The 17,391-nt window shown below is 43.2% G+C and overlaps 1 protein-coding gene across 1 annotated transcript; it reads left to right on the top strand.

Annotated features, from left to right (window-relative positions):
• The first annotated feature begins 7,934 nt into the window (after positions 1 to 7,934).
• LOC130188613 (beta-1,4 N-acetylgalactosaminyltransferase 2-like) lies at positions 7,935 to 17,170 on the top strand. The gene is made up of 11 exons (XM_056407018.1): positions 7,935 to 8,020; positions 10,552 to 10,695; positions 10,857 to 10,963; positions 11,312 to 11,349; positions 12,693 to 12,756; positions 13,911 to 14,024; positions 14,279 to 14,365; positions 15,109 to 15,290; positions 16,277 to 16,420; positions 16,587 to 16,815; positions 16,906 to 17,170. The coding sequence occupies exons 1-11, from the start codon at positions 7,935 to 7,937 to the stop codon at positions 17,088 to 17,090; spliced, it is 1,380 nt and encodes a 459-aa protein (XP_056262993.1). The 3' UTR covers positions 17,091 to 17,170.
• Positions 17,171 to 17,391: the final 221 nt, after the last annotated feature.

Consider the following 17,391-nt stretch of genomic DNA (forward strand, 5'->3'; position numbering starts at 1 on the left):
TGGAAAGTGGACCAAAGAGGTTCCCACTCAAAACAAATTGAGGTAAAGCCCACTCTGTCTGTGTGCGTGTTCTCCAGCATATAAACAATGCATACATAGCCATTCTATTGGTGTATTAATAATAATATGATCTCTAATATATATAGCGCTTTTCGAGACACTCAAAGACGATTTACACAAGGCATAGACAAACCAAACATAACTAAATAGAAAGACAAGGAGCAAACAAAACAAACAAACAAACAGAACACTGATAAAAAGGGGAAAAAAGTGGAGAAGCTATGCAGAATGAGTCATGTAGTGGAGGGTAGGGTGCAGGGGTTAGCAGGTGAAGGCGAGTTTGAAGAGGTGGGTTTTGAGGGCATGCTTGATTGATGACAGGGGGAGCCTGACGGTTGTGGATGGGGAGGGCGTTCCAGGTGGGGGTGCAGCAGCTGAGAAGGCCCTGTCACCCCAGGTCCACCGATTGGTCCTGATGGTTCTCAGAGTGTTTGCACCGGCAGACCTGAGACAACGGGTTGGGGATTGGAGGGGGAAGAGGTCTGAAAGGAAGAGAGGGCTCAGGTTGTTTAGGGCTTTGTAGATGGTGAGTAATATTTTAAAGTCTATCCTGAATTTTACAGGGAGCCAGTGACGGTTGCGTAGGACCGGTGTGATGTGTTCATAGCGGCTGGTGGAGGTGAGCAGTCAAGCGGCAGTGTTGTGAACATACTGAAGTTTATTGAGGATTTTGTTGGCAGAACCAAAGAGAATGCTGTTGCAGTCAGGTCCGGCGGTTATGAGGGCATGGATGAGAATGTCAGTGGTGGCAGAGGACAGGGAGGGCCGGAGGCGTGCAATGTTCCTGGGGTGAAAGAAGGCAGTTTTGGTGATCTGGTTGGTGAAAGACAGGGTGGGGTCGAGGATGATACCAAGGTTTCAGACCTAGATACAGGGGGTGACGATGGAGCCATCAATGTTGAGAGACTATGGAGGAGAGGTCCGTTTCAGTGATTGAACATTGAACATTGAGGATGATAGTGAGTGGATTGGAAGTAAGTGAAGAACATCTTGAGGGCTGGGGTGTTGAGGGCTGGGATGTCCAAGGTGATAGCCAGGTGGTCAGAGATGGTGAGGTTGATGCTGGTTAAGGCACAGGTAGAGGTCTTCATGCTGGAGACTATGGAGGAGAGAGCTGTTTCAGGGATTGAACTGCAGCATGATCTTTCCTATCTTCCAATCCACTCACTCTCATCCTTCAGTTCAATCTACTCACTCATCCTGCAGTACAGGAATTGAATTGAAGGATGAGAGTGAGTGGATTGAAAGATAGGAAAGATCATGCTGAGGGCTGAGATGTCCAAGGTGATAGACAGGTGGTCAGAGATGGTGAGGTCTATGCTCGTTAGATTGATGATGGTAATGCCGTAGGTGCAGACAAGGTCAAGTGCGTGTCCTTTTTTATGGGTGGGAAAGTCGACATCTTGGGTGAGGTTGAAGTAGTTAAAGATGTCCAGGAGTGCTTTAGAGGTTGTGGAGTCAGGTGAGTCAACGTTTATGTTGAAGTTACAGAGTAGCAGAGTGGATGGAGAGATGGCAAAACGTTTTTGTATAGCCCATTCTCACAAATTAAAGATTTGCCTCAGAGTGCTATACAATCTGTACACATAGACATCCCTGTCCCAGAACCTCACATCGGATCAGGAAAAACTCCTGAAGAAACCTTCAGGATTGCAACAGAGGAGGATCCCTGATGGACAGGTGCAATAGATGCCATGTGTACAATTAAATGTCAAGCATGAGGTCTTGTTGGAGGTCTTGTTGGAGTTGGAGAAGTGACAGGCACATCAGGATAATCCACAGGTGATCGGAGCTGAGGTAAAAAGTGGTTATGGATAAGTTGAAGAAACGGAGGAGGCAGTTTCGGCAAGCTAACAGCTAGCTGAAAAAGCAGCAGTCAGACTGACTGCACCACGACGACAGTTGAGAGGCTATCAGGCAACCTGTCTCAGAGCAGTAGCATGGACAGGGAGCCGGCTGGCTCATTTGAGTGAGAGACTGCCAGCTAGCCAGCTAGTTGTCCAGGGAGAAGACGTAGCAGTAGAGAGCAGGTGAAAAATCCAAAACGAAGCGTTGGAGAAGAATTTAAAAAAGAGACTATTGAACAAAAAAAAAATATATATCTGATATTAAATTGTAAGTAAGTTAGAATTAAACAAGAAACTGTCCCAGGCGGACCAGCGTCAGACTCGCCAGCATCCCCGTTGCTATTAGAATTGATTTAGCAGTTAGATAGATTTCCTGACATTTAATTGTATTGTCAAAAAAGGCTTCTGGAACCATACAGCCAGGCCCGGGGTGGGTAATCGGGAGAATCGGGAGAGTTCCCGGTGGGCCGCTTCACTTCTGGGCCGGTCGAGAATTTTATTTGTTGACATCTGTCACGTTAGTCCATCTTCTCTTAAAGTGGGCTACACATGTTCCGCATTCTGACACCGCAGCCTCTGCATGGGTTACCGTGCGAGGAAGTTCACCCCTCCCAAATAATAGAGTTGGTTCGGTCCTTAGCCGTCTTTTCCAAAAAGTTCTCTCAGCTACGGATAGCTGGGCGGCCCGACCGCAACGATACGCGTCAGGGAGGAAGAGGGCAGGAGGGGCTGAAAAGCCAGGTTGAAAACAGAAAGGCATTGGAGGAGGATGCTGCCAAATGTGCCAAGCTTACAGATTTATTTTCAAGAGGACAAACACAAGTGGCAACTGGTAAAGAGAGACAAAGGCCTAATGATTAGCAACATAACTATTCGGCTAACGTTGTAGCCTTGATTAATATCATTGTAGCGTTGTCAACCTATTCCCAAGCAAAATATTAAATTGAATTAAAATATTAGCCTTTTTATATCACCCAAAATATGGCGATCCATAGACTTTGCAAATATTATGCAAATATTGATATATACTATTGATATTGAAGTATGCAGTAATATGACTTAATTTTTTTGTAGCTCGAGCAGCAGATAAGACAGTCTCCTGCTGAAAATGATGAGCCCGACATTTGCAATGAGGAGGCCATGACGACAGGGACAGGTAGACAGGATAACAGAGGAAACTATATTATTTAAAGTTATATATTCTAAGAAAGAGCAGTATATGACAGTACTTGGTGAACCAATATGCATTGTTTGCTCAGAAGTGGGTGTAGTAAAGGAGTAAATCACCACTATATAATACTCATGCAGAAAAATGATGACCATGCCAATGACGGCCCCCATGAGGTCTCACTCCAACAAATCTGGCCTACTGCCTAATCTGAGTCTGACACCCCTGCTACGCCCTTCTGCCTTTTTTAATGTTGTGCATATTTTTTGTTAACTTCTCATTTTAAGTGGATTATTATTGTTGTATTTAACCGTTACATTATTTGTTGGACCATGGTATTAATAAAAGAACTACAGGATAGTAAGAGCTGAACTGTTGCTTCATTTATCCAATTTCCACTACCATGAAAAAAGTGGGCTGGTCTTGAGCCTGAAATTCCCGGGCTGAAAAGTGGCCCCACTCCGGCCCTGGGTCCGGCCCACTGACATGTTCTCTATAGCGCCAGATTACAACATAAGTAATGTCAGGTTGTTTTATTCAACTAAACGGTCGTATATTATTGATCGTATCTCCACAGCGGCATGTCATTTCTGTCTCTACGTGGTGGCGTTCACACTTCTCCTGGCTCTCGGTATCGCGGCGGAGCTCCGCCCCCATTCGCACAGGCAGGTGCGCACATATAGGTGAGCACGCTCCAACCAGCCGGCAGAGAGCGTCCAATATGTCGCGGGAACAGCAAACCGACACCTCTGCGTTCCCACGGTGGTGAAGACAAGTCGTCTCAAAGTAGCTCTCTGCTCCGGGTTCAAGAGCAGAGACGAGGTGGGGCGCGAGGGGAAATGCAGATTCTTTTATTTCAAGACCTTGTTTGAGAACTTCACATATTACAAACTACACGGACATGAAACTAAGTCGTTAATAAATAAAGAGCGAAATGACTGTCGCCGACTTTCGTGTAAATGTGTATTTTACGACGTTAACCGGTTACGCTGCGCATTCGCGACAGACGAGATTCTTGGAGACTTGCCAGGTGTTACCTCTCAGCGTTCCAGCTGTTGCCCTTCAAAACAAGAGCTCAACATTGAGCTTTATGGAGAGTGGCCGTATCAAGCCTGCAACCCCGTTTTAAAAAGAGGTGTAGTGGAAATCCCATTTTATCACACATAGAAAAACTTAATGACTCAGACATATCTGCACTTGTTTTGTTTTTCAAAGGTTGCACGTTATTGTTATTTTGAAAAGATATGCAGTGTCACTAACACTCAGGAAACTCTTTATGCCCAAATATTTGATCTTATTTTGTTTCCTTTTTCACAGGTTGCACTTTATTGATATTATCTTGAAAAGGTATTCAGTGTAAAACAGGTTAATTGCAACATTATGTAACTCATAGAAATGTAAGGTATTCTATACACAGCTTTTTCATTGTTCTCTGACTGAATGAAAGGCAGACTTGGTTATATTATATGTGGTTACATTGTCATTTAAAAAATAAAAGTAATTGTGACAGTAAAAATAAATTGTTTTATAAACAGTGTATTTTCATGTAACTTTTGTGGTTTAAAAAATGTCTAAAGGAACTATTGGCCCCCGGGCATCTTTACTTTATCACAATTGGCCCCAGTTGCAAAAAGTTTGGACACCCCTGCCATAGCACATCCTCTGCTTCCTCCCCGGAGTCTTCGTGACTTCACGTATTATAGACCTGGCTGTGTCTGATGCCTCCTACCTGGTGAGTCGGCCTCCTTTTATGGCCCTGCTGATGCGCCCCTCATCTATTGCTTCTGTCCATCCGGTGAGAGAGATCCTCCTCTGTTGCTCTCCGAAAGGTTTCTTCCCTTTTTTCTCTTTGTGAAAGTTTTTTTTCTCCCTTTCTTGGAAGTTTTTTCCTGATCCGATGTGTGGTCCAGGTACAGGGATGTCGCATATGTACAGATTGTAAAAGCCCTCTGAGGCTAATTCGTAATTTGTGAAATTGGGCTATATAAAATAAACAGAATTTAATTGAATTACTCACCTGCATGTCATTTCAGACCCTCCACATCAGTAGCTCTCATTGGCCTCCTCCCACCTCACCTCATCGGTCCCTCACAATTTAAGCCCTATACTCACACCTGTCCTCTGCCAGATTATCTTGTCGCCATACCTGATCTGCCTGTTCTGACCCTGTCTGCCCTTTTGAACTTGTTTTCCTCAGTGACTCGGTTTTGACCCCTGCCTGAATACACGTATAAGAATTGTCCTTGCAACTCTGTCTCGTGGCTCTGCTTTTGAGTTCAGTTCACAGTACTTATAATCATTACAACAACTGTTCCTTCTAATATGAAAACAATATTTAATTATCTTTCGTAAGTGCGAAAAAAAAACAATTGTTCGTTTCCAACACTGTCCAGAATCACAAGCAATGGCTGTGCCGGAACAATAACCTGCATTGTTATGGGAACATAACTACTGGGTTAGGTTAAGGAAAAGATCACAGTTGGAGTTTAAGATATGCAGCATTCTCAATCATTCTCATCCGCCGACGTGACACCTTCCTTATGCAGAGGTTTGTGTCTTGAATTTTGTGTTTATGAATACTTTTGAACGTAGCCACCATTCATAATTCACACTGGAATACTTGCACACCTTGTTTCCTGTGAATCCTTTGGGAGCATAACTTAAATCCGGTTCAGGAACAGCAGATTCCGCCCCTATCAGTGAAAACCTCTATGTTGAAAATACCCTGGTCTGGCTGGAAGGGTGTTAGGGGCGAGGAGAGCGACGAGGGAAGGAGTCGAGGATGTACAGTATAGACTGGTGATGGATTCAAGGCGGAGTCCGGTGGGTGGAGTTCAGTAAAGTTAGAAAGATATTCACAGATTCGGAATTCCCGACTCAATAGCTCTCTCACGAAACGGAGTTAAAACACAAACAACACCTCTCTCTGACCATAGTGATGTCGACAACAAGCTACAACCTTTATTTTACCAAAAAAAGCCGGTCTCCGAGATCGATGAATAACATTGGTCTCAATGTGCGATCAGCTGTGAGACCTAAGCCCAGGGACCGTCTGCAAAAAGCAATCCAGGAAAAACATATTCCAAAAATATTCAATATCTCCACTGAAAGATTGTTATTGAAGATTGTTTCCATAAAATATGACAAAATATTCATAATAATTATTAAAAATATATTTGTCTTCAAAATGAGAGGTGTAGTCCACTCATGTGGAGCCCATTGATGTAGACAATGAATGCTTTCATCCTACACATGATAACAATGAAGCTATTGAAGATTTTTTCCATAAAATATGACAAAATATTCATAATAATTTTTCAAAATATTTTTTCTTCAAAATGAGAGGTGTAGTCCACTCATGTGGAGCCTATTGATGTAGGAAATGAATGGTTTCATCCTACACTTGATAACAGTGAAGCTATTGAATATTGTTTCCATAAAATATTAAATATAATTCATAATCATTATTTAAGATGAGTTTTTTCAAAATAACAGCTGTAGTGAAACACAGGGTGGCCATTTGACGTATGTTATAAGTTATGTCAGCCTACACAGTCTTTCAGTGGAGATATTGAATATTTTTGGAATATGTTTTTCCTGGATTGCTTTTTGCAGTCGGTCCCTGGGTTTAAGGCTCACAGCTGATCGCACATTGAGACCAACGTTATTCATCGATCTCGGATACCGGCTTTTTTTTTGTAAAATGAAGGTTGTATCTTGTTGTCGACATCACTATGGTCACAGAGAGGTGTTGTTTGTGTTTTAACTCCGTGTCGTGAGAGAGCTATTGAGCCGGGAAGTCCGAATCTGTGAATATCTTTCTAACTTTACTGAACTGGTGGGTGGTTGGTTCCCCGCGGCTCCGTAGGGTGTCCGAGAAGGCGCGCGGTTTCCCCTTTTTCTCTGCTTTTTCAACGCACGACATTGGTGCCTTCGTGGAAGCAGACGCACAGCCATTGGTTTTGACTGACACGAAAGCAAAGCCAGCAGGGCGTTCCTCGTGCGCATGGAGACTATTTATCTGCTTGCTCTCTGGCTTCCGCGTGAGAAGTCGTGGTTCCGAGGGTGCTGCAGCACTCCTTGTTTTTTGTTTTGCTTATTCTGCCGGCTATTTTTTCCAACTACAATGGTAATTAAAAATATATATATTTATATATTTTATTTAAATCTTTTGTAGATGGAAAAGCAGCGGGCTTTGATTATAAGTTAACTAACTAACTGACGTACCCACTAACTAACTAACTAGTAGGCCTACAGCCTATTGTTTCTTTCTTCCGTTTTTTCCCCTCTATATATATTTCATCAATGTATCTTTCATAAATTGTTCATTGACTGAAATGTAATCAAATGAAAGTATAAATACAACTACTCTAAATCTGTCCTTCTGTACACATTACATCTATTGCACCTGTCCATCCTGGAGAGGGATCCTCCTCTGTTGCTCTCCTGAAGGTTTCTTCCCTTTTTTCCCCCTGAAGGGTTATTTGGGAGTTTTTCCTGATCCGATGTGAGGTTTTGGGGCAGGGATGTCTATGTGTACAGATTGTAAAGCACTGCGAGACAAATTTGTAATTTGTGAAATTGGGCTATAGGCCTACAAATAAACTGAATTGAATTGAATTGAATTGAACTGTATATTTTCTCCTGAACCAGAACTGCCAGTGTTTGTTTATGCCTAAAATATACTTCATGGTCCAGTTTCCGAAAAGATCAGGTGGCATTTTCAGGACGGCTTTTTTCAACACCTCATTGTTATGAGCCAAAACATAAACATATTTATGAATTGATCACGTACTCTCTTGTCTCCCTAGATGTCTGTATTTTCCAGCGCATCGCTTCAGAAGTTTGCTGTGTCTGTTATGGTCCTGCTGACATGCTATTTCATGATATTCTGTCACTGTCCTGGAAAGTGGACCAAAGAGGTTCCCACTCAAAACAAATTGAGGTAAAGCCCACTCTGTCTTTGTGTGTGTGTCTGCATGTGTGCGTGTTCTCCAGCATATAAACAATGCATACATAGCCATTCTATTGGTGTATTAATAATAATATGATCTCTAATATATATAGCGCTTTTCGAGACACTCAAAGACGATTTACACAAGGCATAGACAAACCAAACATAACTAAATAGAAAGACAAGGAGCAAACAAAACAAACAAACAAACAGAACACTGATAAAAAGGGGGAAAAAGTGGAGAAGCTATGCAGAATGAGTCATGTAGTGGAGGGTAGGGTGCAGGGGTTAGCAGGTGAAGGCGAGTTTGAAGAGGTGGGTTTTGAGGGCATGCTTGATTGATGACAGGGGGAGCCTGACGGTTGTGGATGGGGAGGGCGTTCCAGGTGGGGGTGCAGCAGCTGAGAAGGCCCTGTCACCCCAGGTCCACCGATTGGTCCTGATGGTTCTCAGAGTGTTTGCACCGGCAGACCTGAGACAACGGGTTGGGGATTGGAGGGGGAAGAGGTCTGAAAGGAAGAGAGGCTCAGGTTGTTTAGGGCTTTGTAGATGGTGAGTAATATTTTAAAGTCTATCCTGAATTTTACAGGAGCCAGTGACGTTGCGTAGGACCGGTGTGATGTGTTCATAGCGGCTGGTGGAGGTGAGCAGTCAAGCGGCAGTGTTGTGAACATACTGAAGTTTATTGAGGATTTTGTTGGCAGAACCAAAGAGAATGCTGTTGCAGTCAGGTCCGCGGTTATGAGGGCATGGATGAGAATGTCAGTGGTGGCAGAGGACAGGGAGGGCCGGGCGTGCAATGTTCCTGGGGTGAAAGAAGGCAGTTTTGGTGATCTGGTTGGTGAAAGACAGGGTGGGGTCGAGGATGATACCAAGGTTTCAGACCTAGATACAGGGGTGACGATGGAGCCATCAATGTTGAGAGACTATGGAGGAGAGGTCCGTTTCAGTGATTGAACATTGAACATTGAGGATGATAGTGAGTGGATTGGAAGTAAGTGAAGAACATCTTGAGGGCTGGGGTGTTGAGGGCTGGGATGTCCAAGGTGATAGCCAGGTGGTCAGAGATGGTGAGGTTGATGCTGGTTAAGGCACAGGTAGAGGTCTTCATGCTGGAGACTATGGAGGAGAGAGCTGTTTCAGGGATTGAACTGCAGCATGATCTTTCCTATCTTCCAATCCACTCACTCTCATCCTTCAGTTCAATCTACTCACTCTCATCCTTCAGTTCAGGGATTGAATTGAAGGATGAGAGTGAGTGGATTGGAAGATAGGAAAGATCATGCTGAGGGCTGAGATGTCCAAGGTGATAGACAGGTGGTCAGAGATGGTGAGGTCTATGCTCGTTAGATTGATGATGGTAATGCCGTAGGTGCAGACAAGGTCAAGTGCGTGTCCTTTTTTATGGGTGGGAAAGTCAACATCTTGGGTGAGGTTGAAGTAGTTAAAGATGTCCAGGAGTGCTTTAGAGGTTGTGGAGTCAGGTGAGTCAACGTTTATGTTGAAGTTACAGAGTAGCAGAGTGGATGGAGAGATGGCAAAACGTTTTTGTATAGCCCATTCTCACAAATTAAAGATTTGCCTCAGAGTGCTATACAATCTGTACACATAGACATCCCTGTCCCAGAACCTCACATCGGATCAGGAAAAACTCCTGAAGAAACCTTCAGGATTGCAACAGAGGAGGATCCCTGATGGACAGGTGCAATAGATGCCATGTGTACAATTAAATGTCAAGCATGAGGTCTTGTTTGAGGTCTTGTTGGAGTTGGAGAAGTGACAGGCACATCAGGATAATCCACAGGTGATCGGAGCTGAGGTAAAAAGTGGTTATGGATAAGTCGAAGAAACGGAGGAGGCAGTTTCGGCAAGCTAACAGCTAGCTGAAAAAGCAGCAGTCAGACTGACTGCACCACGACGACAGTTGAGAGGCTATCAGGCAACCTGTCTCAGAGCAGTAGCATGGACAGGGAGCCGGCTGGCTCATTTGAGTGAGAGACTGCCAGCTAGCCAGCTAGTTGTCCAGGGAGAAGACGTAGCAGTAGAGAGCAGGTGAAAAATCCAAAACGAAGCGTTGGAGAAGAATTTAAAAAAGAGACTATTGAACAAAAAAAAAATATATATCTGATATTAAATTGTAAGTAAGTTAGAATTAAACAAGAAACTGTCCCAGGCGGACCAGCGTCAGACTCGCCAGCATCCCCGTTGCTATTAGAATTGATTTAGCAGTTAGATAGATTTCCTGACATTTAATTGTATTGTCAAAAAAGGCTTCTGGAACCATACAGCTCATGTTTCAGGGACTTTAAAAAAAATAAAACTGGTTCATTACCTTGAATTTGTGGAGTGGCAAAACATCCTCTCATCTGTGGAGTACAAACAAGTACAGTCTGAGTTAAACCAATTCTTTGCAAGACCTCAAGCAATGTTGGACATATTTATTCTTAAGGGATAATTAATATGAGAGAAAAAGAATATAATTGTCGTCCTTCACGACTTTCATATTACCGCCACCCTTCTAGGTTCCTACCCCAGGGTCCTGTTCCCAAATCCGGTCCATGCAACTGTCCTAACGGCTCAACGCTCCTTAAGAATAAACTCCCGAAGGATGAGTATGAGGAGCTGGTGCAACGCAGAGCCAAGGAGCTCCAACAATTCAAAATCAGGTAGTGGAAGGATCCAGTTATCTAAATCTTCAGCGGCACTTTACGAAAAAATATATCTAGGGTGTACCATCTATATACAGCATATATATATATATATATCCTAATAAATGTGTATATATATATTTGTTGATTCATGTCCCCCCCCCCCATCTTCCCGATAGGACCACGTCTGTATTATCCACACCGCTGTTTGCTTTGCCCAACTCTCCCCTGCAGTACCCTATCCAGGGTGTTCATGTACAGCCTCTGATCTCCACTCCTGTACCAGGTATGCTACATCCTGTTCATCTTGTTTCAGCTATGAGCCGAGTCAAATCTGGAATTTAACGTGTCTGGAAGATCTGGTAAAACCGAAAGAAAAGCTCACACTCCGTATTGTAGCCAAAAACAATACCACAGCCAATAGCAAAATGAAAGTTGTATTTTTTACAATTTTGTGTTAGGAGAGAGTTACTATAAGATAAAGAGAGGAGGCTGGATCGGTGAGAGTCACTTCATGGTTTATTTATTTTTATTTGAGAATGTATCCAGCATAATGTCAGAAATGCCAGAAATGATAGTGTGTACTCCCATAAGTATGAAGTAGTGTGAAAGTACGAGACCATTTTGATTTCAGGTTTAGCACTACATGCAGGACAAAGGAGCAGCTACAAGGTTTGTGTGATCCCATAGATGTAAAAAATTGTCAAGTCATTCTGAAAGCTTTTACACACTGGGGTTGTGGAATTCATTCTGAAGTTATTGTATTTTACAAAACAGCAACACAGAGGCTCCTTAGCTCCACGGACAGCAAACGTGAGTCACGACCCCAATGTGTAACGGCCTTCTTGCAGATCAACCTGCTGGAATGGCAGCGTGTGGCGGGGCTGATACAAGATGGCTGCTGGACATTTGAATATTTATCCAAATTCACAGCTCCATGAAAACATATGATGGTTTTACATTTGGTGAAGACAACACACTTGAGGATAAAACATACAGCGTTATTATGACGGCAAAAAAAAAATCGGTATTATGAAGGCAAAACATTGTTTCACATCATCATCACTCTTTAGTTTTCATAGAAATCGTTTCTTGATTATTGTTGGAAGTGATATAATGCAGAAGCATTTCCATGACGTTATTTTACATAATTGTACAACAGCCATCTTGGTGTAAAAAGGGACAGGAAGCTTGCTGCAACTGTGGGATTACAGGTGCTGAAAAAACTGCAACAGATGCTCAATGATTTCATTTTGAAAGCCAATATTTATTTAGTTTTTGTTAAGTTTTGAATTTGATTAATTTCCAACTTGGATTTTTGCCAAAAAAACTATTTATTTCCATAATTGCATTCTTGTTATAATGTCGGGACAGACCAACATATGAAGGTGAGAGGTGACATGAACATGACCACTCAATCAGCATTGGCTTTCAACATTTCATAATCAATGCTACTGGACTTTCAGGTCACTTCCCACTTTTCAACTGTTACAGAAAGCGTTATCTTAGCAACACGGCTGCTCTTTCCTGGGCAACAGCAAGGCCTGTCCTCACTTTCTCTTCCATCTTGGAGAATTCATTAATTGGAAAGAAAATGTTATAAACAAATACCTCACAAAACACATGGCCACTGAGAGCATTTTATTAGCAACATTTTGTTTAGCAAACAAATACATTTCCATCCAAGAATGATCTGAAGTAATGATTTCATTAATGTTCTTCAAATTGTACAATCTATCAAGACACATTTTTACTCCTCCAAATGACTGCCATAAACGTTATTTTGAAAAGTTAACTTCCACATAAACCTAAGCTTTGCTATTATGAGATTTTGATTTAAGAGACACATATCTATGTTGCTTACTTGCAGTCAGGAAGCGATGTAACAGAAGTTTAGAACTTTGTACAAAGCCAAACATCCCAGATCTGCTAGCTCTGAGCCAGCTAGGCAGTTTATGAATACCGGTTAAAATACATGCCGAGGACAGTTGATTCACTCGGGTGTTTGTCTCCAGGTCTCCTTGGAAGTGTCCAAAGGGGTCCTGACCACAGAGATTGCTGATGGAGGAATGGTGCAAGGTGAGAGTCAGACATCTGAATTAACAGCTTTATTAAGCAACAGCTGACAACAAATTATGTGCTGGTACATTTTGTTTCTGGCCATATCTGCCATATCTTCCATGTTTGCATGTTTATTCAGGACCTTAATATTGCCGCTTCACTATTTTGCAACTCATGCCCTAGAGCAGGGGTCAGGAACCTTTTTGACTGGGAGAGCCATACAAGCCAAATATTTCTAAATATATTTCATTGAGAGCCATATAGTATTTTTAACGTATAATAAATTAAATATGTCTTGCTTTTAATGCGATTTCTGGTGCTGCATGATACTACGGGGGGGGGGGGGGGGTGCAGGTGACTTTTTCTTTGCTCCGCCCCAATGCGGCGCGCACACGCCAACATCGGACCTCTGCGGCGAGCGAGACGGCGAGCCGAGAAGTGTTAACGCGACACGTAGAGACAGAAGTGACATGCTGCTAGTTAGATACGATCAATAACAGACGTTTATTTTAATAAAAGAACAAAGACGTGCTCTTTAAGAAAAGGGACCTTAAATTACTTATGCTGTAATCTGGCGCGATAGAGAAAATTACAGGGTGGCGGAGATTTTTTTTTTTCCAACTCAAAATTGTCTGGTAGCCATATGCCGTCACCGGAAGAGCCATATATGGCTCACGAGCCATAGGTTCCCGACCCCTGCTCTCGAGTTTCAGATATGTTAATTATTTAATCCCATTGGTTTTCTCTCATTTCCATACTAGGAAAATATTTGCTTAGTCCATCCCTGCATCCATAGAAACACACTTTATTGCCACATGTGATGCATATATAAACATTGTTATAATCTCAAATTCACATGTGCATTAGTCCTCAACTTTTTTACTGTTTATATTCGGTCCCATTATCAGCTCGTCAGTCACCCGTTGAATTGCACCAACTTGTATTAAAGGTGCTGCACCAAATACAGTTTGACTTATTTATTGATCATGATAACTAAACCTTGGAGAAATCCTAACACTGGCTTTAATCATCAGGAATTGCATTTTCATACCGGAATTTGGGAAAAAAATGCATTAAAGTTCGTAGACAGATTTAGATGAATATGTTTTTCATCCACAAAGCAGTGGTAACAAGTAAGTCAAATTAAATGTACTCTTTTGTTATGCTCTCAGGTGATGGGAAGACCAAGATGATTATGGAGTCTAGCAGCCTGGTGACCCTCAACTACCTGCTGGCTAAAGTATTCTACACCAGCACGATCTACCACATACACACTGGAGACCTCGGTATGAAGACAACAGAAGCTAGAAGACAAAATCTTTGTCTGAAAAAAAGCTCGCTTTACAGAAATGAAATGCTCAAAAATCCATGCATGAGTCCTGATGCGCTCAGTTGTCAATGTTTTGTGCAGCTATGTCTCTGCATAAATGTCTGTTTCTGTGTTTTTTATGTTCATCTTGAGAGAGTAAAATGAGTTAGTGGAAATTGTTGATGCAGTTTGATTCCTACAGTGTACTTTAACACTTGCTTCTGTACTTAGTATCCTTCCAGTTTGAGGAGCATAAGGCCGTGTTTCCCATCACCATCAAACAGCCTCTCCTTCCAGTCCTATACAACATGGGAAAAAGTAGGTGTGCGGCGCGCTCTTCCTGCCTGTCTCGGGGGTTAAACATGAAGTTAGCGGTCAGTCAGGTGAGGAAGGAAAGTGATGCCTCTCGGCTCTCAAACATTGGAGCATCAGTCGGTGATGTGTCGGCATAACGACTGCTGTTGAGTGTATTTACGACCAGTTAGATCTACGATCAATCAATATAAGATGCAATGACATGAAACTGCAAGTCTGTTGTTCTTGAGTGGATGTCCACGGGAACATTTGTATGTTTGTCATGGTGGTGCAGGAGTAAAACACAATTATATATATTACAAGGCCAGTGGTGTGGGATCCATGATGGCGTCCTTTGGTGGCTGGTTGGGGTGGCTAGGCAGTTCTCCAGGAGAGTTCCTGGGGAGCAGAGAGGCTGGGAAAGCACACATTTACAGACAAGAGTATACTGGAAATCCAAGAGGCCGTTGTAGCCGTTCCGGGAATAAGAACTGATGATCTGGCGAGGAGTTGAGGGAGAATTGAGGGAGGTAAGGTGTGGGGCTTGATGAGGGAATTGGTTTAATGTGTGTGGGTTGATTGGCAGCAGGAGTCATTGTAGTCTCATGTAATAAAAAGACACTTAAAGAACACTGAAATGTCCAGTCAGCTGGAGCAGCAATGAAATGATCACTTTCTATCTGTTCAGGTCACAGAGCCTGAACCCCAAGCAGGGACAGTTAGTCTTTTCTTTATGGAACTCTTTCCCTACTTCTCTTTTTGGTCAGATGTGAGCTCCCACGTCACCGTCATCACCAAGACGTTCCTGCGCTATCCACGACTCAAGGTGTTGCTGAGTAGCATCCAGAGTTTCTATAGCGACATAGGAGTCATCATCGCTGATGACAGCTTTGAACCGGAGCACATTACTGGAGAACACATCAGACAGTACATCATGCCGCCAGCACAGGTACACACACTCTCACACGCACACGCACACATAGTCAATTCAAAATTGTGTTTGTGTTGGGGTAGGTTACCCTCAAGGACCAAAGGGATGAAACACTCAGGAAAGCAACAGAGAAGGATCCCTCCCCTCGGATGGACAGAAGCAAAATATGTCATGTGTACAGCGTTACAGAAATGAATATGACAGAAATTATGACTAATGAGTAGTAGGCATGGACCACGATCCAAATAACCACAATCCATGTAAACAGAAGGAGGTAGAGAGGAGGGGCATCAGCAGGGCCATGGCAGGAGGCAGGACCACAGAGGCAGGGGACCGGCCCTTGAGGCAGGAGGCAGGGTCCAGACCAGGGCCAAGGAGTAGGAGGCAGGAAGCAGGGGCAAGGAGACGTATATAAATATTCACACATAGTTCAATTCAGTTTATTTTATATAGCCCAATTACAAATTTGCATTTTAAGGGCTTTATAATCTGTACACATACGACATCCCTATCCCAGGACCTCACATCGGATCAGAAGTATACATCAAAGTTGGCACATTCACTACAAATTAACAAAAGCTATGTTGCCTTACTATATTACGCTTTTCTAAATATTTGTCAATTTGTTAGGATCTGAGTGTTTCCTGTTTTATGTTGAAGTCCCTGTCTCGTTTCCTGTTTCCCTGCTCTTCCCTCCCTGTGCTTGTTTGTTTCTTTCCTGATTGTTTCCAGCCACGCCCTGATTGTTTCCACCTGTGTCTCCACCTGTGTCTCGTTCCCCTGTGTATTTAATCTGTTTCTTTCTGTTTGTCTGGTGTCGGATCGTATTTTTTGTTCCTGTGTGGTGTTTGTCTGTGTTTCTGTCCTGGAAATAAAGCTTATTTTTTTAGAGTAACTCCTGCTGCATTTGGGTCCTCCGCACTCTAGACCTTAACACAATTATCTGTATTGCATTGTACTCGTCACCTGAAATGAACATGTAAAACGTGTGTTTCCTCCCTCAGGGCTGGTTTGCTGGCAGGAACCTGGCGGTCTCCCAGGTAACCACCAAGTACTTCCTGTGGGTGGACGATGACTTTCAGTTCACAGAGGGGACGAAGATAGAGAAGCTGGTGGAGGTGATGGAGGCACACCCCGAACTGGATGTGGTGAGAATGAAATGGTTCACGTTTAAGTGGTCAGGAGCTTGTGTTGATTAATTCTGGTTAAAAAAAAAGTGAAGAACAAAAAGGATATGTTGTCTGGTGTGCTCCAGATTCCTGCTCCTCTGAATCCTCTCTAAATTCTTTTTATTGATCTCTCCATTCTCATCAGGTGGGTGGGATCGTAAAAGGGAACCAGTTTTATTTCTCTCTCCTCTATGAGGAAGGAGAGGAACTGGATGGCGGCTGCCTCTACAGAAAGTCTAAAGGGAGGTTCCACTCACTTTCTGGTTACCCACAATGTTTTCTGGCCAGCGGGGTGGTCAACTTCTTCCTGGCTAGAACGCGTGCTGTACAGCAGGTGGGATTTGATCCTAAGCTCCAGAGGGTGGCGCATTCGGGTAGGTCTGGAGTCCAAGCTGCAGTGAGTCCACTCTTTCAGTTTCTGTTGCTGTTTTTCTAAAAGTGTGAATGTCTGTCTCTGACTTCAGAGTTCTTTATGGACGGCCTGGGCTCCTTGATGGTTGCATCGTGCAGCCACGTGTCCATCGGCCATCAGCCCAAAAGGGACAAGGGTACATACGCCAGATTCAGACACCCTCCAGCAAGGGACACAACATTTAAACTGCAACTTCACTTCTTCAAAAACCACCTAAAGTGTGTCAAGTATGGATAAAGGACCACATCGCGACGCCCCAAACGCGCCGCCCGGGAAAATATCGCATCTATCGCAGCCACACGCGTCTGTACGTTGACTTTTCATGGGATTTGGTCGCGCGAAAAAATACTTTCGCTTTTGGTGTGAACGCGCCTTGAGGAGTGAGAGAGTGGGGAGCAGAGGCACGGTCTGCAAATGACAATAAAAGATATTACCAAATACTCTTCTTTGTAAACTCATCCTTGGTGCTTGGGGAAGAAGCCTGCCGGTGACAGCCACAGACCTGTTACAGTTTTAGAGATAATTGTTTTGACATCGG

Source organism: Pseudoliparis swirei, chromosome 23, assembly GCF_029220125.1.
Source record: "Pseudoliparis swirei isolate HS2019 ecotype Mariana Trench chromosome 23, NWPU_hadal_v1, whole genome shotgun sequence".
Lineage (NCBI taxonomy): Eukaryota > Metazoa > Chordata > Actinopteri > Perciformes > Liparidae > Pseudoliparis > Pseudoliparis swirei.